This window comes from Pseudonaja textilis, chromosome 1 (genome assembly GCF_049901715.1).
Source record: "Pseudonaja textilis isolate UNSWEBS1 chromosome 1, rPseTex1.2, whole genome shotgun sequence".
NCBI classification, from domain to species: Eukaryota; Metazoa; Chordata; class Lepidosauria; order Squamata; family Elapidae; genus Pseudonaja; species Pseudonaja textilis.
Genome location: NC_141990.1, coordinates 327,459,275 through 327,479,059, shown reverse-complemented (window position 1 = coordinate 327,479,059; position 19,785 = coordinate 327,459,275). Strand labels below are relative to the sequence as shown.

The 19,785-nt window shown below is 42.1% G+C and overlaps 1 protein-coding gene across 2 annotated transcripts; it reads right to left on the bottom strand.

Moving 5' to 3' along the window:
• Positions 1–1,105: 1,105 nt before the first annotated feature.
• MOB3A (MOB kinase activator 3A) lies at positions 1,106–19,629 on the bottom strand. Of its 2 annotated transcripts, none has more exons than XM_026698977.2 (4): positions 19,352–19,629; positions 8,645–9,183; positions 4,945–5,147; positions 1,106–1,658 (listed from the first exon to the last, which is right to left on the bottom strand). In XM_026698977.2, exons 1-4 carry the CDS (start codon positions 19,546–19,548, stop codon positions 1,629–1,631), a joined length of 969 nt encoding a protein of 322 aa, XP_026554762.2. In that variant the 5' UTR covers positions 19,549–19,629; the 3' UTR covers positions 1,106–1,628. The 2 variants fall into 2 exon arrangements, with proteins under 2 accessions (XP_026554762.2, XP_087778871.1); XM_087922745.1 differs by having other exon boundaries at positions 19,356–19,447.
• Between the last annotated feature and the right edge of the window lie 156 nt (positions 19,630–19,785).

Below are 19,785 nucleotides of genomic sequence, written 5' to 3'. Positions count from 1 at the left end.
AAAAATGATGATTAATGACCCGTCTATCGTCTGTTGCTCCTCTCCTCCTTGCAGACACCCACAATCAGAGCCAGGATGTGGGGGGACTGGCAAGGAAGTAAATTTTTGAGGAAGCACTAAGAGCAACCTAAACTTCCAAAGGGCACAGAGATGCCTTGGAAGGCAATGGACCCTTTCACTGGAGATCTTTGAAGCAAAAGTTGGGTGGAGTCCACCATACAAACTAGAGTTTTAACTAAAAAATTGCACATCGTTTCCAAATTTTTAAAATTATTTTCTGGGCATGTAAGCCTCCCCCCCCAAAAAAGAGGGGGTAGACAGAAAATCGGAAAACTCCCATATACTGATAGTCCTCAACTTACATTCATTTGTTTCAGCAGTGCTGATAAAAATGTTTTACAACTGGTTCTCACATTTATGACCAATGCAGCGTCTTCGTGGTCATGTGATCAAGATTTGAGCATTTGGCAACTACTTAAGAGTTGCAGCATCCCAAGGTGATCCTCATTTGCTACTCAAAGGTGCTTTTTTTCCCCTTTCAAAAGGCCACTGGACAATTTTATTTGAGGAAGAAACGGAAGTTATAAGCTTCACCAGTTATAAGTGATATAACCAGTATCAGTTATTACAATGGATAAGCTTCTTGGATAAGAAGCAAAATGGTCTCCCTCTTCTTCCTAAAGAAACCCACAATAGTCCAGTTGCCCTTTGAAAGGAAAAAAAAGCACCTTTTGATACTATTATGACTTGGTTTACAGAGAATGTTCATAGACATCCTTTAACACCTTCCCAGGCGCTTTCTGATAAGCAAAACCAATGGAGGAAGCATAATTCACTTAATGACCTGTAAAATCGGGCACAGCTCACTTAACAACCACACTTAACCGTGGAACTTCAAGCCCCAATTTTGGTCTTAAGGAGAGGACTACCTGTAAACCAGGGGAGGCATTTGCAGTTCATAAATTCCAAGTCCCAAAGCCTAGTTTGGCTCACTGTGCGTGACCCAAAAGAGAAAAGTTAAATTGCCACGAGATAATTTCCTTCCTCTACTTGGGAGAACAGGAAACAGAGCCGCTACATAAATATGCCAACAGGAGATTTCAAGTGAAAGAAGTGCTAAAACTTTATTTTATTTTTTTTGCAACACAGGTGATTCCAAGTAATGGCCTAAGCAAACTCCTAAACTACTTATAGGTGTCTGTGGATTTCTCCTCATTTAAGTCAGTCACTCCCTTGATGTAATAGATGTTGTCTTCTGAAGTCCAGGCGTGATTTTGGCAGCAAACCTCAAAATAACACTTCCAAATCAGCCCCCCACCCCCCCACCGTTATACGATGTGAGAAGAAAGACATGGAGATTTAAAGAATGCCTTACAGTTCCCAGTGGTCCTTTCCTTCTTAAACAAACATACATATTTCAATCATCCAACAATCATGTGATTTTACAAAAAAATTCATTAGAAGAGCTTCTGAAAGCTCTTTTTTTTTAAAAAAATAAAAAAAAATAAAAAGATGTATAAAATGGAAGTCCCTCTGGATCATAAGGTCTTCTGTGTGGTGTTGGGCAGGAATGATCTCCAATCCGGAGGGCATTTGGCTTGAAAGATGGCAGACAAATTCCCAAGATGTCAGTGGCACATCCGCGAAGTCATGTCCTTCTGTCAAAGAGAGAACCCTTAAATGTCACTTAGAAATCACACAAAATAAATAAATACATTAGAAATCACATTTTCTAAAAAATAAATAAATTAGAAGTTATTACAGGTCGTCCTCGACTTATGAGGAGATTGAGCCCAAAATTTCTGTTGCTAAGTGAGACCGTTGTTAAAGTGAGTTAGTTTTGCCTCATTTTATCTTGTTTTGCCACAGTTCTTAAGTGAATCCCTGAAGTTGTTAAGTTAGTAATAGGGTTGTTAAATGAATCTGGCTTCCCCACAAACTTTGCTTGTCAGACGGTCACAAAAGGGGATCACTGCAACCATCATAAATATGAGTCCATCGCCAAGCGTCTGAATTTTGATCACGTGACCATGGGGATGCTGCAATGGTTGCAAGTGTGGAAAATGGTCGTAAGTCACTTTTTTCAGTGCTCCTATAACTTCAGATGGTCACTAAATGAACCACTGTAAGTCGGAGAACTACCTGTATATTAAAGTAGCCCATGAATTATGACTGGTCCCTTAATGACTATTCAAAGGTCTGATAGCCCTTCCTGGGGGCACATGACCCCATTTTGAAATTTTAATAGCCGCCTCCCCTCCCAGGTCATGTGACTCCACTCTGGGCACACTGCCATTGGCAGAGTCCTGCAGTCACATGATCACATTTTACAGCAGTGTTGCCAAAAAAGCTGCATTTACTTCTGGTTTTCAGCAAAACCAGCCCATAGGAACCACTGGTTTGCTTAATGACCGCCACACAAACAAACAAAAAAGGTTATTAAACCAGGTAGGGCACATGGATAACCTGATTTACAAGCATCAAAGTTACGACAGTGATAGGCAGGCTTCATTATGGTTGTAACTTGAGGACTGCTTGTAATTCAAGAAAGTATGAGGTGCTCTCTGAGTCTGGATGCTTTCTTGCTGACATTTCATTACCTAATCTAGGTAACATCTATCTATCTATCTATCTATCTATCTATCTATCTATCTATCTATCTATCTATCTATGTTTTCGCGGGTATTTATATGTATGGTATTTAGGTTTCTTTGGGTATTTTCCCACGTCTTAATATTTGTGCTTTTATTATAGCGATGTTTCGGCAGAATCTCCTCTGCCATCCTCAGGCTTGTGTATTGGGTTCTTTTTAATCTTGTGTGTCAGGCTTAGCAGCTTAACAAAAAACAGCTGCTAAGACTGACACACAAGATTAAACAGACGAACACAATACCGAAGCCTGAGGATGGCAGATGAGATTCTGCCGAAATGTTGCTACAACTTTAAAAGCACAACTATAATGATGTGGGAAAATACCCGAACCATACGTATAAATATCCATGAAAACTTAAGAAAATCTCTCTCTCTCTCTCTCTTTCCATGCAACAGGATCTCAAAATTAATGCAATTTAAAAAAAATTGCAAGAAAAGTAAACAAACTCATGTAGAGCTGAGTGGGAATTACATTCAGAGGAAAATAAAGATAGGTGCTATGTCATCAGTAAATAATAACAATAATGACACTATACCGTCACTTTCTCTTTTAACCAAACATGGATCAGCCATGCCAGCTACAAAACCTATTTTAGTTAATTCTTTAACTATACATTGGTTCCACTCATATCCTGATTGCTTTAAGCCATAAAGACTCTTTTTCAATTTCCAGCAATCTTTGATACCTAAAGGTTTCTCTAAATATATAGTGTGTTGCAATGGTGCATGCAGATATGCTGTCTCTGCATCCAAATGATTTACAATGTATTTCTCCTTAGCTGCTCACACTAATACTGCCCCTAATGTAGTAGCCTTCAGACTAGGTGCAAACACCTCATCATAGTCATTTGCTGTCTGATTGAACCCTTGTGCTACTAACCTGGCTTTATGGGTAACAGTCCCATCTACACCTGTCTTCAGTTTATAAATCCATTTACATCCTATGGCGTGTTTACCTGGTGGTAACTTAACATTTTCGTATAACTCCAGTGTTTTTAATGATTCCAGTTCCTTATCCATTGCTTTCTGCCAAGCAGCCTGATCCTTAGCAGGATACATTTTCAGTTCACTATAATTACTTGGAACTGTATTCACTTGGCATACAACACTAGCCTGATATCTATCAGGTGGTCGTGTTACTCGGGTAGAACGTCTTGGTAATACAGGGCTTACTGGTGGACTCACCTGTGCCACCTACTCCTATTCTTCTATTTCTTCCTGTGCCTGTCCTCCTACTTCCTCCTGTTCTTTAATGGCTATTTGGGGTTTACTGATTTTATCTTTAGGGACTATTTGGATGTCAAACATAAATCTTCTTCAAATTCTCCCAACACCTAGCAACTATTTTCATTCTGTTTTTGGTTTTGTCTATAGAGATTTTATTGTTTTCTTGCCGACAGTTGTTAGCTGCCTAGAGTTACCTACTTAAGATAGATAGCCAAGTACCCTTTCCAAATAAATAAAATGAATAAATCTCAATAGTCCGATGTCATTTATTCCACTTGTCTACAATAAAGATGTTGGAAGGATTGTCCAGCTACAGATGGAAAGCACCTGGGCGTGCCACCCCTTCCTTCCTTGTTTCTCTTTTCTTCTGCACATATATTAATGTTTATACAACTTTGTTAAATATCTAATCCTAATCAATAAGTAACTAAAACCTCAAGTTGATAACATGCATTTTATACATCAGAGTAATGAAAGGGAATAAACTTAGTACTATATATTCTTGTTTCTCTTTTTGTTTTGCAGAGGTGTTAATGTTGATACAACTCTGTTAAATATCTAATCTTGATTACCATAAGTAAATAAAACCTCAAGTTAATGACATGCATTCTATGCATCAGAATAATGCAAGGAAATAATACTATATATTATTTTTATATTCATTTTTTCAAAAGAACACTTCCATGGTCTTATTTATACCTTCCTTGTTTTTAATGGTTATTTAAGATATGTTTTTATTGTTTTACTGAAAGCCATTCAAAAATGGGTGATCATATAAATTATATACCAAGCTTCAGCAATAACATGTCCTAAATGAATTCTGTGGCTCTTCGTTAAATAAAAATGTACCCTTTTTCTTTTAAAATGACCAAACTCTTCAGAAATTACCAAATCCCACTGTTCCGGGGTGAAACTTGAAGAACAAACTGCTGAAATTGTGCAATACCCGGGGAGCTCAGGAGGGGGAGCTCTCCATCCCTCTCAACTCAGGTATCTGAACCAAGGCTCCCCAAGTGGGACATCAGCAAAAGCAGCCACCCCCCACCCCGACTCCCCTGCACTCACCAGAGGCTCCAGTTCCTTGTTGTCTATGAGATTGAACTCTTTTACAAAGTAGTAGAAGTGCTTGTAGCATGTATTCACGTGGGCTTCCGAGCCCATCTGGGCGATACGGTCAAAGTGGTGGATGTAGACATGGACAAAGACGCGGAAGAGACGAGAGAGGATCTTTTTCACAACCTGGAGGAAGTTCTTAGGAAATGGAGTACCTGTGGAAGACCACGACAATTAATTTTGCTTCCTTCTTCCCTCCCTCCTTTTCCCATCTTCCTCCTTCCCTCCCATTTCTTCCCTTCCTTCCTTTCTCCTTCCCATCTCCTCCCTCCCTCACTCCTTCCCTCCCATATTCTTCCTTCTTTCTTCCCTCCCATCTCCACCCTTCCTTCCTTCCCTCCCTCCTTCCCATCTCCTTCCTCCTTCCTCCCATCTTCTTCCTTCTTCCCTCTCATCTTCTTCCTTCTTTCTTTCCTCCCATTTCCACCCTTCCTTCTTTCCTTCCCTCCTTTCCATCTCCTTCCTCCCATCTTCTTCCTTCTTTCTTCCCTCCCATCTCCACCCTTCCTTCCTTCCCTCCCTCCTTCCCATCTCCTTCCTCCCATCTTCTTCCTTCTTCCCTCTCGTCTTCTTCCTTTTTTCTTCCCTCCCATCTCCTTCCTTCCCTCCCTTGGTTTATTTAATCAATTTATCATATCCATAGCAAGAAAGATGGCAGACAATTTAGGTAACTAAGTATGCAACTTGCATATTCCCAAAATTAGAGTGTCCCTTTCCAGCACCCAGTAAGAGGAAATAAAATAAGGAAAAGGAGTCTTGGGTTATATTACTCTGTAGCTAAAATAGATAACTATTATTTAAGATTTTACCAAGATATAAACTGAGTTTAGAACACTGTGCTGAACACTAATCTGAGAGTTCAGTCAATTGTGGCTTAGTCAACAGACTAATTTAGAATTAAGCAAGCAAGCGTGAAGGCAGCTGTAGAAAAGACGAATCAATATTCATCATAGAGTGCAAAGGCAGTGTGTGTGTGTGTGTGTGTGTGTGTGTGTGTGTGTAATTAAGAGAAGGGAATAAAGGAGGCTGCTAGCTTATAAAATTTGACAAGGAACATTATGGATTATATATTACCTGAAACCCAGTTATCTGAGTTCTGGTTTGAAATGTAATAATTTATTAAATCTGTCTGCTGCCCAACTCTCAACCGCTGAGCATCTTTCCCCCCTTTCACCTCTGGAACTTAAGTCGCCAATCTCAGGAATAATCAAAATTTCACAAAACTGAATCCTCTCATGATTGCAACCATTAAAAAAAAAACATTCTGGGCCCCACAGCTTTTGCACAAAGTCACGTAATGGAATCAGCACTCAAAATGCAGATTCCTTTCTATATGTAAGTGGCTCCATTCATGAACTGCTTTCATTGTTCAGCAATTTCTTCTGTGTTTTAGCCAATATTTGTCTTGAGGAATCTTATGTTCCTTAAGAGCTGCCCCTGCCAGTCCAATCCATCTGTTTTTACTTTCATCTTTTCAACCACTTAAAAAGGGTTCTTATAGAGCAGGGCTGTCAAACTCCTGGCCCATGGGCCAGATGTGTCACACTCTGACCATCCTACACCCCAATTTAGTGAAGGAGGGAAAAAAATCCCAAAATGTCACATGATGCTGCCATGACAATGTGAGTCTGACACCCGTTTAGAGTCTCAACCCATTACATTTGTTCAGCCTCCTGTAGGCATCCCCAGTGACACGCCTAAAAGACAGTTTCAATCACATCATTCCTGCATTTCTTAACTTTTCTAAACATACTAAGCCCATGTATCTAGCACTTCATCCAAGCATAGATCTCATCCCGTCCCCCCACAAATATCTAATTAAGATAAAGGTTCCCCACGTGCTAGTCATTTCCAGCTCTAGGCGGTGGTGCTCATCTCCGTTACAAAGCCGAAGAGCCAGCGCTGTCAGAAGACCTCTCCGTGGTCATGTGGCCAGCATGACTAAATGCCGAAGATGCACGGAACGCTGTTACCTTCCCACCAAAGGGGTCCCTATTTTTCTACTTGCATTTTTTTTTACGTGCTTTCGAACTGCTAGGTTGGCAGAAGCTGGGACGAGTAACAGGAGCTCACTCCATTACGTGGTGCTAGGGATTTGAACTGCTGATCTTTCTGATCGACAAGCTCAGCGTCTTAGCCACTGAGCATAAAAGCAGAGTTTAATGATTACATGTAGTCCTCAACTTGCAACCATTCATTTGTTCAAAGTTACAATGGCACTGAAAAAGTGATTTACGATTGATTCTTCTACTTATGACTGTTGCAGCATCCCTCCTGTCATATGATTAGAATTCAGGCACTTGGCAACTGGTATTTATTTAAGACAGTTGTAGTGTCCCAGGATAATGCAATCATCATTTGCACCCTTTTCAAGCTTGACAAGCAGTCAATAGAGAAAGCTTGATTAGCTGAAGAACTGCACAACTGTAGTGACTCACTTAAAAACTATGGCAAAAAGTGTCATAAAATCAGGGGGTGGGTCACTTAACAACTGCCTTCTTTAGTAAATTCTGATCCTAGTTGTGGTACTGTTGTTAAGTCGAGACATTTGCTAAAAGAGTTTTTCCCCATTTTATGAACTCTCTTGCCATAGTTCTTAAATGAATCACTGCAGTTGTTATGTTAGTAACACTGTTGTTAAGTGAATCTGGTTTTCCCATTGACTTTGCTTGTCAGGTCACAAAAGGGGACTCCAGGACATGGCAACCATCATAAATATGAACCAATCTCCAAACATCTGAATTTTGAGATCATGTGGCCACGGGGATGCTGCAAAGGTTTGTGTGAAAAACAGTCATAAGTCGCTTTTTTCAGTGCTGTTGTCAAGTTGACCAGTCATTAAATGAACTGTTGTAAGTCAAAGACTACCAGTAGATGTAATCCTATGACTATTAACTATAGGTAGTCCTCGACTTAGAACCTCAATTGAACCCAATTTTTGTTGTTGTTAAGCAAAACATTGGTTAAGTGAGTTTTGCCTCATTTTACAAAACTTTCTTGCCCCAGTTGTTAAGTGAATCATTGCAGTTATTAAGGTGTCAGGGCTCCAACAAATCCACCCTCAATCCAACCTCATTCAAATCAAGTCTCTAGCCGCATCTCAGAGAAAAGAAAATTGATTTATTAGAGGCTGCCATGTTGGCACGTGGCTGGGTGCAGCCAATACTAAATTACATCGTACATTTTCCCCTTGACCCCGGTCTTTCCCCCACCCCCTGGATGTGACTTCTGTAATGGGACACATACATCTCCAAGAGTCATCCATCATGATCTCCAATAACCTTCTTACGCTCCGACAACTTTGGGCTATCGCGGTGATTATCTAGGCATTTAAGGAATGCACTGTTTTCCCCCACTCCCTTTTTCTGGCAGCTAAAAAGACGAAAGGAGTATCTTTTTAGTTGACGTAAGGTAGTAATACAGCTGCTAAGTGAATCTGGTTTTCCCATTGACTTGGCTTGTCAGAAGGTTGCAACAGGCGGTCACATGACCCCCAGTTACTAAATGACCCTGGTTACTGTCAAGGGCTAGCTGTGCACAATTGCACTAGTCATTTTTTGCACTGGCTCCACACCATAAATCTTACATTCATTTTCTAATCAATTCTGTAATTTTCTTCCTGTTTTTTTCAACCTCTTCCCAACCAACTCACCAACGTTCGTAGGGAAGAGATCCTCGTTGTTGATCTGCACTTCAATCCAATCCATGAGAAGGTTCATGTATTTAGGCGCGGAGAGGGCAGTGGGCTTACGGTACTTCTCATCCTGCCACCGATACTCGTACTTTGGACCGCCAGACATGACCGGGCAGGATTTTTCCGTGCAATAATCACTGATTGTCCCATAGATGAGGTTGATGCGGTTGAAGAAGTCCACCACGTGAACAGCTACCCAATCGTTCAGCTCCTCATCGTGAGGGAGCTGCACAGCCAGCTTTAAATCCAGCCCAGCATTCAGGGAGGCCTGGGCCTTTTTGTGAAGCTCAAAGCGCTGTGTCCCAGGTTCAAATTTCCGTTTAGGCCGGAAGGTCCGATCCTTGTTAAAAACTTGTTTCAAAGGATTGGCCATCTCTTGCTCCCCAAAGTTTCGAAGATCTAGAAATCCACCACCACGTGCCTCTCCAGGAGTGTGATCACTACAACCAACACCACCTTTAAATCTCCTTTGGAATTCCACTGGTGAACTTTGCAATCTGCAAGGCAAAAATATATAAAAGGAAGTTTGAGAGAAGTGGGAAAGGACGGTTTCAAAATAAATTCTAAAATTTGGTTCTCCGGGTACATCTTTTATATTCTGTTCAAACTCCCTATTCTGTCCTGTACAAAGGCAGATAGATAAACTCCACAAAGCATCCATACAAAGTCTTTTTTATTGGTTCATCAGGCATCCTCAATAACTCACAATTATGACAAGATTCTTCTCAATGTCCAATCCTTTGCATATCTGTCTTTCTGGATAAAAAGATGGTTATCTCTTATCCCTTTTATCCCATATCGTAGAAGCAGGGGGTAGAGATGCTACCATGAGGCTGTGTTCAGGCAAGAGTGAAGAAACTTCCCCCAACCCACCAAGGGTCAATCCAGTGACCAAACAGGGTTACATATGTGGCCACATGACATGAACTACATTTCTCAGGATACCTTAATTACATTTACCATGATGCATTCCCTTAAGGGGACAGCTCTCAATTCATAACTAACTATCCCAAATCCCATTAATTCTAAACTGTCTGGACAGTACACTCCCATTTAAAAAAACCAAGATAGAATTGGGCAGTATTTAGATACATGACTGGGTGCCTTCATGGGAATGCAACTTTGAGAAAAAGAGTCACAATAAGTAAGACATACACAACAATAGAGGTAGATATCAATTTAGAATCCTAATGGAGCCTGCCTATTGTAGCAATAGCAGTCTTATATTACAGAGTCAGCCTATTGCCTCCAACAATTTCGGTCCTCATTTTACCAACCTCAGAAGGCTGAGTCAACCTTGAGCCTGGTGAGATTTGACCTGCCAAATTGCAGGCAGCTGGCAGTCAGCAGAAGCAGCCTGCAGTACAACACTCTAACCACTGCGCCATCACGGTTTACTATGGTTGTAAGTCGTGACATCCATGCGACCGATCCGATTTTATGACCTTCTTAAGCAAACACTGTGGTTGTAAAAACAAATCCATTGTTTGTTATGGGGCGTTTTTGCCAAAAACCTGTTTCAGCAAAAATGCAACGTAAAAATATGGTCCTGAAACTATGGAATATTGCAAATGACCATAAACATGGGTCTGCTGTCAAGTACCTGACATGCTTGGTCACGGCACGTGACTGCAGGACAGTGGCCATCTTAACTTTGGAACCGAGTCATAGGTAGCTCTGGGGAAGCCCTTCATAACTTTGAATGGTCATAAGTCGGAACTAGCTGTGCTATGAATGACTTGTGCAAGAAGGAAAGCATTCTCAGCCTCAGAGAAAAAGTGAGGGACTCTTGATTTCTTAGCATCTTCTCTGACTTGAAGAATCTTCATTGCTTTTAAGCTTCACGCATTCCTAACCTTCTACACATATCACTGAATAAAAATAATAGAAGTTACTCCGGAGCGTAACAGCTGTGAGGGGAGCCTGACTGAGAGAATGAGGGGAAGGGTAACAAAAAGACACCCCCTCTTCTAAAATCAGCTGTTTAATTCCTTTAAGTTTCCTTTAATTGCTTCCCACTCAGTGGCCTTATAAGAATCTTGCCCCGTCTGATAATTTTCCAGGGGGTGTGTGTGTATCTGAATTGAAGATAATCATATCCAAAGTCCAGCATCTGGAATGCTTGCCAGACCATGTGTCATGCCCCTGTTGGGAGTCTGAATCCGAGGAGGAAGCCAAACAGTTGACAGGGAATGGGAGTGTGGCTCCGGTTGACTATGGAGCAGGTTGGGGAAGGGCAAAGACCCGCTGGGCAGAGCAGGGAGAGGTAGAACAAGGGAGAGGGAGTTCAGAGGAAGACCCAGGCCCACCCCCTCTTCATCCTAGGGCACACAGGGAGGAACAGAGAAGAGAGCAACATGGGTTGCGTGGCTTACGGTGGAGGAAAGGGCCCTGATTCCCTTCATTAGCCACAGCTGGGAAGACAGTTGATAAGAAAGGTAGGCTGCGTGAAGCCGAGAGCAAACTTGATTTATCCTGTGTTGTCATGGCTTATCTGTGTTCCTAGCATCTTCCCAACCATGTGAGTTTTGCTGTGTCTTCAAGTCTGAAATTCTTGCTCCTGCCCTGCCAAACTAATTACTTCAGTTTGGCTTGTTTGGACTTTAAGTTAGTTTGAGATGACCATGTTTTGGATTTAATTTTCTGCAGTCAAAGGCTGTTCCTGGGAGAGTTTTTCTCCAGACAGAAGGTAACCTGGACATTGGGGGCAAAGTTGGAGATAATAAAGAGACTTTTACTGATTATCTGACTGGGTTGCCTTTGTGCCACGCCCCGGGTCATCACACAATGTGAGCAAAGCCTAAAGTTCATTCCCAGTACAGCTAGACTTCCTCTGAACATGGAGTTTCCTTATCTGCTTCTCAGCCCTGGGTATAGACTCAGCCCCAATCTATCCAAGTTTCCTTTGGATTGCCTCCGTTGGCTGCTGAAAAGATCTCTGTGAGAAATCCACAAAGGACCAGTTTATCCTTTCCACAAACTGGTATGCACAGGTAGACACCTCCTAATGTTGGACGTTCCACTGATCCTGTTTGGGGAGAACCTATTGGCCATATGTATAAATACCCCTAATAACTCTTCATCCAATCTCATCCAGAAAGCCGCGTTTTGAGAAGGCTCCCCTAATTCTCCAAAAGGCCTCTCATCAGAATGCAGTCTGGGAGCAAGTACGGAAAAGGCAGCAGAAGACAAATGCTGTGACTCTTCGTTTACTCAGAAACCACCCAGAGTCTGCCATCACCGCATCCTGTAAGCACCCATTTCAGTTCTGTTAAGAAAGCGGAAATCCAGTGAACGTTTACCCAACTTGCAAAAAAAGGAGAAGAGAGCAAAAGGTCTCCTTTCGAAGCTCAAGACAACAAATTACTAATTTTCCTCTGAAATGAACTTGTTGGCTGCAATTTAGCTCAGTCTTTCCTAAACAAGTTCTCTCTTTCTCTCTCTCCTCTGAGTCCAATCACCATAATCCATAAGCAACATCAAAGATCTTGGCCAGCTGACATTATGGGATGCTGGAGGAATGGGAGAAGGCCCAGCTGTGGGTTGTGGTAACAGGAAAAGAAAGAGGGAGAGGGAGTGCCATTTTGAGCTCCTGAAGGAAAGGGAGATTATAACTTCGGGAAACAAAGAAAACTTGTATTACACAGATTAAAGAGTCTGGGGTAAGAAAAAAAAACATATCTCAGTTTACAGTCTGTTTGGTGCTGGCCTAAGATTTCCAGGAAATGCATAAGCAAGGCTGAAAAGCAATATCCTTCCCTTCTTGCATGATGTGGTAACTACCTTAGTCTATCTTAGACTGACTGTGCTCAGGGTGGATCCATTCCATTGTCAAATCTATCTATCTAGTCATCACCTGAGACTTTCAAGAAGAGATTGGACTGCCATTTGTCAGAAATGGTGTAGGCAGGGTCTCCCGCTTGGGTGGGGGGTTGGACTAGATCAGGGGTCCCGAACCACTGGTCCCTGGACCGGTACCGGTCCGTGGAACAATTTCTACCGGGCCGCCGGTTTGCTGGGCGCCACCATCTTGTTTTGATGAAAAAGTGCTTCCGGTGAGCTTTTCCGGGTAGAAAGCGGCGTTTGGGTGCTGAAAGAATCCTCACGCCTTAGTTTCATCGAGGGGGGGGGCGGCTTCGAACGAAACTAAGGCGTGAGGATTCTTTCAGCATGCATGGTAAGGCGAGCCGAAGCCGTCGCGAAGCCCATCGACACAGGTACAAAGGAGGAGTTGAAGGTGGCGGGGAGAAGCGGGGGACGGCTGGCTGGCTGGCCGGTCGCTCGGCTCACCTTGCCATGCATGCTGATGCCGGTACCGGCCCGCGGATGATTTTGTGATGCCGGTACCGGGCCGCGGCACAAAAAAGGTTGGGGGCCACTGGACTAGATGACCTACAAGGTCCTTTCCAACTCTGATTATCATCTATCTATCTATCTATCTATCTATCTATCTATCTATCTATCTATCTATCTATCTATCTATCTATCTATCTATCTAATCTTCCACCCATCAATCTTCTACCATCCATCCACTTATGATATTTTTATTCCTCCTTTATTACTTTTAAGAAATTCAAACTCAAGGCAGGGAACATACATAATATTCCTTCATCCTCCTTTTTTCCCCCCACAACATCAACCCTGTGAAGTGGGTTGGGCAGAGAGAAGTGACTGGCCCGAAGTCACCCAGCTGGCTGGATGAGAACTCACAGTGTGTCCTACTTACTAGGCCAGCATCTTAGCCACTACTCTAAACTGACTCTCCATCATACAACACATGGATATGACTTGCTTGTAATTCACTGCATTCTGAAATCCTCCTCTTCTTTGAGTTTTGGATAACTCAAGACAGTTTGCATAAGGCTGCCACCAATTTCCACATATAACAACAACCCTGTGAAGCAGATTCCTCTGAGAGTGGGGAGAATTGTCTCAAAATCATTCAGCTGGTTTTGATGCCTAAGGAAGACACTCACGATCTTCCAATTTCCGGGCCAGCATCTTATCTACTACATCAGGGGTCTATGTTGGCTGGGGAATTCTGGGAGTTGAAGTCCACAGATCTTAAAGTTGCCACGTTCTGAGACACCTGCACTACACCAAACTGGCTCTGGGTTTGAATAATGCCAATGAGAAATTCAGGAAGGAACTGATCCCAACTTAAACAGAGACAGCAGAATTTATCTCGAGCTGCTGACCAGGCAACACGTTTGTTTATTGACTGTTTCTAAGCAACTCCACATCTGTGGTTCTCTGGATGCTGTACACAATTGAGGTTTACGTTATGCAGAGAAAACTGCCACCACCAAAAACATCAGAAACTTGGGCACGTCTAGTCTAATGAAGGACTAGGGTTGATATGATAGCAGTGTTCCAATATCTCAGAGGCTTCCACAAAGAAGAGGGAGTCAAGCTATTCTCCAAAGCTCCTGAGGACAGAACAAGAAGCAACGGGTGGAAACTCATCAAGGAGAGAAGCAACCTAGAACTAAAAAGAAATTTCCTGACAGTTAGAACAATTAATCAATGGAACAATTTGCCTCCTGAAGTTGTAAATGCTCCAACACTGGAAGTTTTTAAGAAGAGATTGGACAACCATTTGTTTGAGATGATATACCGTTTCCTGCTTGACCAGGGGGTTGGACTAGAACAGGGGTCGCCAACCTTTTGGACCTCAGGGACCACCAAACTCATAATTTTAAATCCCAGGGATCACTAACTGGTTCTGTGGACGTGGCCTAATTTATGGGTGTGGCTTGGTGGTCATGTGACTGGCTGGGCATGACTTGTATGTAAATATTATAAATATTTATATAAATATTGAATTTTTTTATAAAAAAGAGCAACTTTTACCCAAACCCAGGCAAAGCAGGCAGGCAGATTGAGTTGCTCACAGAATCACATATATATTCAGAGATCTATCTATCTGCTATCGGCTACCTGAGTCTATCACATAAAATTTGCTTGACGTGAGTCTGCACTGAATAATAGAACCTTCGGTCCTAAGGAAGGTTCAGCTGTGCTTAAAAGCAGAGCCGAAGAGCTAAAGACTAGAAAGCAAGAAATCCATTAATTTCTTGCTTTCTAGCTAATCTAAATCTCCCCGCACAGCAGAACAACTGATGGTCGGGGGAAAAAAAAAGGAAAAATAGCAATTTAGCGGGCAAGTTTGCCGGGTAAGGAGTGAGTGGGCGGGAAGGATTCCCGCGGGCCATGTGGCTGGCGCAGCCTTGTGTTTCTGTGCAGCCTGGATTAATTGCTTTGGAGTGGGGGCTCTAGGGTTGAAATTTCTCTGCAGCTCACCAAAATTTTCTCATGGACCATTCTATTCTAGTTGTCAATCAGCTACGTGACAATTCTATAGAATAGAATAGAATAGACTAGACTAGAATAGAATACAATAGAATAGAATATCCTTATAGAGGAGATGGGCAGCATAAAAATGTAATTAACAAACAAACAACAAATCCATTCCTCTTAATGGCTGGGAAATTCTGGGAACTGAAGTCTGCTTAAAATTGCTAAGGTTGAGAAATCCTGATCTACAGAGATGATAAGCAGGGGAAGCGATCAATTTACAAAACCACATTCAAAATACAGATGGACAGCAGAGGCAAAAGATTTTAGAAGTGGCAGAGGAAGAGTGTCAAAGTGGGGTTTTTTTTTCTCTACCAACCCCCAAAGGTGAAGTTCCTCAATTCGGTTGAACTGATGCAAAACCTCAATGAGTAATACCACTGAAGTGCATTGGCGGGACAGCTGCCCTCCACCAAAAAGGGGAATAAAAAAATTTAAAACCTCGTAATCTTATTTATATAGAAGTGCCACTCCCTCTGCCATTTAAACTTTTTGGAAGAGGGTGTGTTGGCTTCTGGCTGCAGGACCCTAAAACAGCAGCAAAGTTGAAGGGAGAAGGGAAGACTCACAGAAAAGAGCCAGTTTAAAGCAGGGAGAGATCATCCTTTTTGCCTTATTTTGTAAGTTAAATTTTCACTGGAGTGACAGAGTAGAAGGGAGCCTCAAGGTCATCAAGGCTAACCTCCTATCAAAGGCATAGCTGAGATATGGCTGCCCCATCTCAGCTTAAACTGAGTTTAGTGTCACCCAAGGCACTCAATTCCACTGCCAAACAGCTCTTAATTCAATAGCTACATAATGCATGTCAGGTCATCGATTGTTGCTTATTCACATGAATAAAAATAAAAAATTACACTATAATCAATTCTCATGGCTTCTCTGGATGAGTTCCCATATGGGAAGAGAGGAACAATTTATCATAATTAGCATCAACTCTTTCGGTCTTACTACAGGTAGTCCTTAATATACAACATTCATTTAGCGACCATTCGAAGTTGCAACAGCACTGAAAAAAAGTGACCTTTGGCCATTTTTCACTTATGCCCTTTGCAGCATCCCCAGGATCACATGATTTATATGTGGCTGCTTGACAACTGGTTCATATTTATGATGGTTGCAGTGTCCCGGGGTCATGTAATCAGCGTTTGTGGCCCTCTGACAAGCAAAGGCAATGGGGAAACCAGATTCGCTTAACAACTGCAGTGATTCACATAACAAATGTGGCAAGAAAAGTTGTAAAATGGAGCAAAATTCATTTAACAAATTTTTCACTTTGCAACATCAATTCTGGACTGAGTTGTGGTCGTAAGCCAAGGACTACCTGTACTAGATTGACTCACTACATCTGGGGTTGGAGGAAGATTTGAAAACTTCCAGCACGTATGTACACTTATTTAAGCACCATTACATGTGAATTATGTGCAGATCAAGATCCTTAGACCTGGATCCTTTGTCTGCATTCACATGATCCATTAACTATCCAACCACTACAGATAATTATCCGTTTAACCACCCATTTTATGACCAGAGTTATGACCGTTGGAAGTTATGATTTATGACCAGTCCTTGCACTTATGAACATCACCAGGCTCAATGTTGACTCTGCCTTCCATCCTTCTAATGTTGGTAAAATGAGGACCCAGACTGTTCGGGGCGATAGGCTGACTCTGTAAACTGCTTAGAGGGCTGTAAAAGCACTGTGAAGTGGTATATAAGTCTAAGTGCTATTGCTATCACAGGACCCCCATGGTCATGTGAGCAAAACTTGGACACTTGAGAACCAACTTGTATTTCTGATGGTTACTGCACCCCAGGGTGACATGATCACCTCCTTTGACCTTCCTATGGGGCTTCCAACAAGCAAAATTAATTGGGGGAAGCTCTTTAACTACCATGTGATTTGGGTTTTACGGATTTTCCCTTTATCCCTAGTAAACGATGCTGGAACAAAGATGAGGGGAAGTATTTTAATAGCTCAGTTTTTAAACAAGGAGAAGCAGATACTGGTAATCAGAAAAGTAGAAAAATTTTGTGCTTTCCCCTTTCAGCATACCAAAATCACATCTTGTTTTTTAAAAGACAAAACTACGGCTTTGAATAATCAGACTTCTGTCTTCTTAATAGTTCTTTGAAATGATCACATTTTCAAGATGAGTTCCAGCTACAGGAAATTCTTTGTGTATTTCTAAGTGGAACTCAGCCAGGCTTTTCAGAGAAAATCTCAATTCCCCCCATCATGTTAGAAATGACACTTCAACAGGATGTTGGTTTGCACTGATGCTGTTCTGCTGTTCCAGAATACAGAGAATTTAGCCTGCAATCTTAAATAGCTAAAACTTCTGTAGTGAATTTCCTGATTGCTCTAATTCACCCTCAGGATTCACTACCTGAAAAATAGGGTTACTACTATAGTAAGTACTTAGAGGGCATAGGCAATATGAGTTAGTAGGAAAGGCTAGGATAATAAGTCACTTAGTAACAATAAACATTTATCATCTTTAGAATACAAAACAAACAATCTGCTGAAACTCACAAGGTTATTTTGAATTGTGTGCACACAAGATAGGATAAGTGCCAAAAGTCCAAACTTGGCACTTATGAAGAACACATTAAATAGCATTGAGCTAAATACTGTATAATAAAGAACGCAATAATATATACTCAATGACTTAATACACCACACAAGACTACGCTAAAATGGAGTTGGATTAGTTGGCAGATCAACATACAAGGGGAACCCAAACACTGTTTTAAGAGGTGGGAACTTTATATTAAATAAGGTATATTAGTTCTGCGTTACAAAACTCAAAAAAACGATTAGCTGTTGTCTAGATTTACGTAGCCCTGATCTGGCAGCCTAGGTCACTGAGTAAACCAGTGGTTACAAGAAAGCAAACCATATTTATTAATCTGGTTTCAGTCTGTTGTATGAAACCCAGCAACTGTGAATGATGGCAGGAGAATCCATTCAGATTTCCTGGACTTGCAAAAGTTATTGAAACTCCGACAACTCTCTTTCCCAATACAGCTCCACCCCAGTGCCAAAACAATCTGGAAACGTATTAAGCAACACCATTCACAAGCCTTCTGTCCTTCAGATTTGTTAAACTATAACTTTCATCGCCCTCCACCATCTTGGCTGTCTGACAAGAATGCAGAACTACCAGGCTGGGATTTTGAGATGACCAATGTAAAACCCATCACGTTTGAAAAAGTGGGGTGCAAAGCTTTTATGTGGTGTTTCTTGACCTCTCTTCTCTCAGGACCTTTCCCCACTTATCAAAATCATGGAAAACCCCTAATATATTTGATATTTGCCATATTGAAAATTAAAACTGGCGCCACTGCTGCTTCTCATGATAGTTTGGTGGGAATTGTTTAATTAGGCTGGCAAATAATTTTGATTTTGTGGACCCCTGAAAAGTTTTGGGGACTTGCAATGGTCCCAGGACCACATTTTCACAAGTTCTAAAGATTTGCAGACACCCTTTCTATCATCCAAGTAAAAATGTTTGTACTATTTCATTCAGCAGTCAAAATCATTTTGCCAATGCTGCTAGCTGTGACGCGGATCATGAAAAGAAAAGAAAAGAAAAGAAAAGAAAAGAAAAGAAAAGAAAAGAAAAGAAAAGCAATAGAACATTTTATTCTTTAAAACAGTGTTTCCCAGCCGTAGCAACTTCTAAGATGGGGTGGATTTAAACCCCCCAAATTCCCCCATGCTGGCTGGGGAATTCTGGGAGTTGAAGTCCACCCATCTTAAAAGTTCCCAAGGGTTAGAAACGCTGTTTTAGAAAGATCGAAAATAACAACGCGGCCTCCACATCACTGATATTCACAGCTATTTAATCGCAGAAACCAGCTCGTGAAACTTTCCATACCACGGCGGTAAACCGGATCAACGATCCGGAGTAGGAAATGTTGTGAGGTCGGGCGCATCTTTCCCGGCCAGTTGCCAATCTCATGAAGAAAAGCGCACGAGGGGCGATCAAGGTAATCCTTGGCGGAAAGCATTTCTTTTCCTTTGTGCCCTTCATCCTAAAGGGCCGTTTGGAGCCACTATTCCTCCTACTATGCCTTTACTACGCCGCTCCTCTACTGTGTCTTTACTACTCCCGCGGGCAAGGAGGGCTGGATTGGGTCAGAAGACAGCGGAAATCCAGCGGCAAGAGGCGCTGCTCTTCATTGCAACACCGGATTAAAGAGAGCCGGCGACCGTACGTTTGCTGGGGAGGAAAATGCAACACAAGCGAAAGAAAGCAGAGAAAGGGATTGCGGACGCGGGCAGATTCACACGTGCATCCATACCTGCCTCGGTCTTGACGAACCTTCCCAACGCGGGAGAAAAGGCTCGTTTCTCTCCGCAACCCGAAACGCCGTCTATCCGTCCGCCCTGCAGGCAAGATTTGAACCAAGCGCCACCCCTTCCGCCTCTCCTTACAGTCAACCCGGCTTCCTTCCCTTAAACGGATAAGACCCGTATCTTTTGCTTGTAAGGATGGCATGGGGTGGGGAATTCCTTTCCCGGAAATCCTTCGCTGGAAAAATCAAGCGGTTTTTTTATTGCCCTGCATGGCCTCTCCACGTGGACAGAGGAGATAGATGGATGAAGGTTTATTTTTATTTTGGTAGATTTTTGTTCTGCCTTTTTTTTTTGGTTTACTCTTCCTGATGGCTCTTTCTATTCCCGCCCCCCAACCGCAGCAGCGAAGGAGTAAAGAATAATATGGTTAAAAACACTT